The sequence below is a fragment of the Athene cunicularia genome, assembly GCF_003259725.1.
Source record: "Athene cunicularia isolate RWA chromosome 22 unlocalized genomic scaffold, athCun1 chr22_part1, whole genome shotgun sequence".
NCBI classification, from domain to species: Eukaryota; Metazoa; Chordata; class Aves; order Strigiformes; family Strigidae; genus Athene; species Athene cunicularia.
In genome coordinates, this window is record NW_020799128.1 from 2877255 (window position 1) to 2880170 (window position 2916).

The window sequence follows — 2916 nt, forward strand, 5'->3', positions numbered from 1 at the left end:
TCCGGCCGTGCCCTCCCCAATAAACTTTATGACTCTCGAGGGTTTACTGCCAGGAGCGTTTCCATCCCTCCCAGGTGCTCCCCGCGCCCCTGCCCGGCCTTCCCAGCTCTGCCCCACCGGTGCCCCCCACCCGGATCCCCAAATAAAACGCTGAGCTCAGCGTTATTCACCTTACAGAGGCCTGACGGGCTGCGACACACCGAGGCAACCCCTCCCTCGCCAGCAGCCCCCCGGCAAACGTGGATTTGCAGTAGTGGGGGGGGAGACACCCCGACACCCTCCGTCAGCCCCGGCCACGGGGTCCCGCAGCCCCCGCAGACCTGCCTTTGCCCTAAGACCTGCTGTGAATTTCCCACCTTGTCCGTGGGGGAATGGAGGCGTCGCAGCGGCGTGTGTCAGAGGGGAGCAAAGAGCAAAGTCCCCTGGAGAAAGTGGCCGGAGGAAAAGTACCCGAAGCAGGAGGCTGGAGGGGGCGGCGGGGGGGTACTTACAGGCTGTGAGCCATGGCGGTCATCTTCCCGGCGGGGCTGCCTTTCCCTTGGGTTTCCATCTCTTTCTCTTGGCTGACTCTGAAAGGAGAGGGCAGAAGGGCTCTGTGAAAACACCCTGGACGCGTGTCCTGAAGCCACCCCCCTGCCCTGCTCCCTCCCCACGCTCCTGCACGGTGTCACCCCGCTACCCTGGGGACGGAAAGTCCTTTGGGAAGGCAAATCCTGCACAGCCACCTGGCAAGTGTCCTGGTGTTGGGAGAGGGTTGTTCCTCATCTACCCAGCTCCCTGCCTGCCATCCCTACGTCCCCCTGCCAGGGCTGCCCTCCCTGGGTCACTGTAGAAAGCAGCCGAGGGGGAGAAATACAGGTACATGCAACAGGCACGCACAGACCTGGCCCCCTCACTGAAACCCTGCGCTGGATTTCACAGCAACAACCTCCCCTCGGCCCCAGGGTGCTCAAGGGGTCCCCCAGTACCCCTCCCCTGCTCCAAGCACCTTACCCTTGGGCTAACAGCCTTCCCTGTGGGCATGGGTGCCACGAGCAGTGCCAGGCTCTTGGGCTGGTGGCCAGCAGTGCACCAAGCCCTCCGGCATGTTTACTTTGGCCAGTGTTCCCCTCCATCGAGCTCTGGAGCGAGGCAGGGCTCTCCCCCACTTCTGTCACCGGATCGACGGTGCCTGCACACGTCAGGCTGGAGCAGAGTCCAGCCTGGGCTTCGCTCCTGGCAAAGCCAGCGGATGCCTGGCTCCTGCCAGGGAGGGGCAGCGGGTTTCAGAGACCCACCACGGTGCTGGGTCCTTCCCCAGATCCACCCAGGAAGAGCGCTGAGGGTCACCTCTTCATTTCACTGCTCTGAAAACCCCAAATCTTGCAGCTTTTCTTCCCTGGGGGATGCTGCAAGGGGACTCCTTGCTCAGGGCAGCTGCCCCCAGGCATCCACGCGGGCTCCCCAGCCTCATCAGCAGGACTGGGAGAGCTCAGCCTTCCCTCGCCAGCCAGCCAGGGAGGGAACAGACAGCTCAGAGAAATGCAGAAATGGCAAAACCCAACCCCACTGCGATGAGGGAACAGCGGCGGGCAAAGGGACCCTGTGCTGCTGGAGATGGCACGGTGGTGGGGAGCAGACTGGGATGGAGCGTCCAGGAAAGAGCCGACGCCAGAGGGAAAGGCCTAAACCAAGCGAAAATAGAATTTCTACATCTTCCATCCTCTGTCCTGCCAGAGCAACAGGGTCTATCTCCGAGCCAGGAGACTGGGGCACTCTGGAAATTCACTGCATCCGCACGTTATGACCCAGCTACACACCTGGATCCCGTCTCCCAGCCCTGAAATACGGCCACCTGATACACCACGGGCGGTAACTCATCCTGCCATCGATACCGCCGCAGAATTTCAGGGATTCATCACTCAGTTTATAAATATTTAAACCCAGAAGGAGCCATGTACTCCCGTAAAATGCAACGTATTATACAAGCAGAGCATCCCTCCCTCCACCCCGGCGCAGAGCGAACCAACATCTGGCGCTCTCCAGACAGGTCCTTTGCGACTAGAAACCGGGTCAGGGGGAAAATTCCAGATTGTGGTCCCCGCGTGCAGGATTTCTGCACCCTCCAGCTGGGATATATTGGATTTACCGCCCTGTTCGGTGCAAAAAATAGCGTTGTCGAGATGAAATAACGGCAGCTAAGGCTGCTCCTCCAGCTGCTTCCCCCCCCTGCCACCCCAGGCAGGTTCTGGGCACGCAGGGCCCCGCGCTCGCAGGACGCTGCAGCTGCAGCCTGGAGCATTGACAGGCTCCCCGCCGGCCGCCTGCTTCATGCAGTATTCACAGCTTCATACAGTATTAAGAGCTGCTGACGCCTCGTGAAAAAACTGTGAAAAGCTTCTATTTGGGGAAAGTTCCTCTTATAACGGTGCATCCTGTGGCTTCTCTTGTTTCCCTTTTCTCCTGGTTCTCTTGCTGGGGAGAGCAGGGCGAAAAAATAGGCTGATAGCGTTGCCAACGAACCTGGGTTCGTCATCAGAAGAGGAAAATAACCCCCCCCCAGCAAACAACCCTGAGAAATTAATTCTCATCTTGCACCCAGGGAGCTGCTATGGGTGTGGGGTGGGTGTCTGGCTGGCTTGCAGCAGCTTGGGGAGTGATGCTCAGCGAGAAGGGGGAAAATGGGACCTTTCTGGGTCTTGTCCCCGGGTTTGGCTGCAGCCAGCACCCTGCATGGAGCACGGTGCAGGGTTCTGGGGCTCGAGGGGGGGCCCTGCATATCTCCACATTAAAAAAAAAAAATATTAAAAAATCAAAGAACAAAGAGTCTGTTTCTAAGCAACTGTCTCCAGTAGGGATGGAGAGCAGAGGAAGGGGGAGGGAAAAAACTTCTGGGGTCCCAGAGCCCCCGGCAGGACCCAGGGTGGGGAGGGAGGG

At 59.4% G+C, this 2916-nt stretch overlaps 1 protein-coding gene across 1 annotated transcript in view; it reads right to left on the bottom strand.

The window, feature by feature from the left end:
* Nucleotides 1-2916, bottom strand: part of LOC113488039 (rho-related BTB domain-containing protein 2-like) — a gene marked incomplete at its 3' end in the record, with an annotated part of 6846 nt that overhangs the window by 3595 nt on the left and 335 nt on the right. The window contains exon 2 of the mRNA XM_026863018.1: nt 492-569. Coding sequence (XP_026718819.1) covers nt 492-550 — 59 coding nt within the window. The remainder of the gene's footprint in view (nt 1-491; nt 570-2916) is intronic.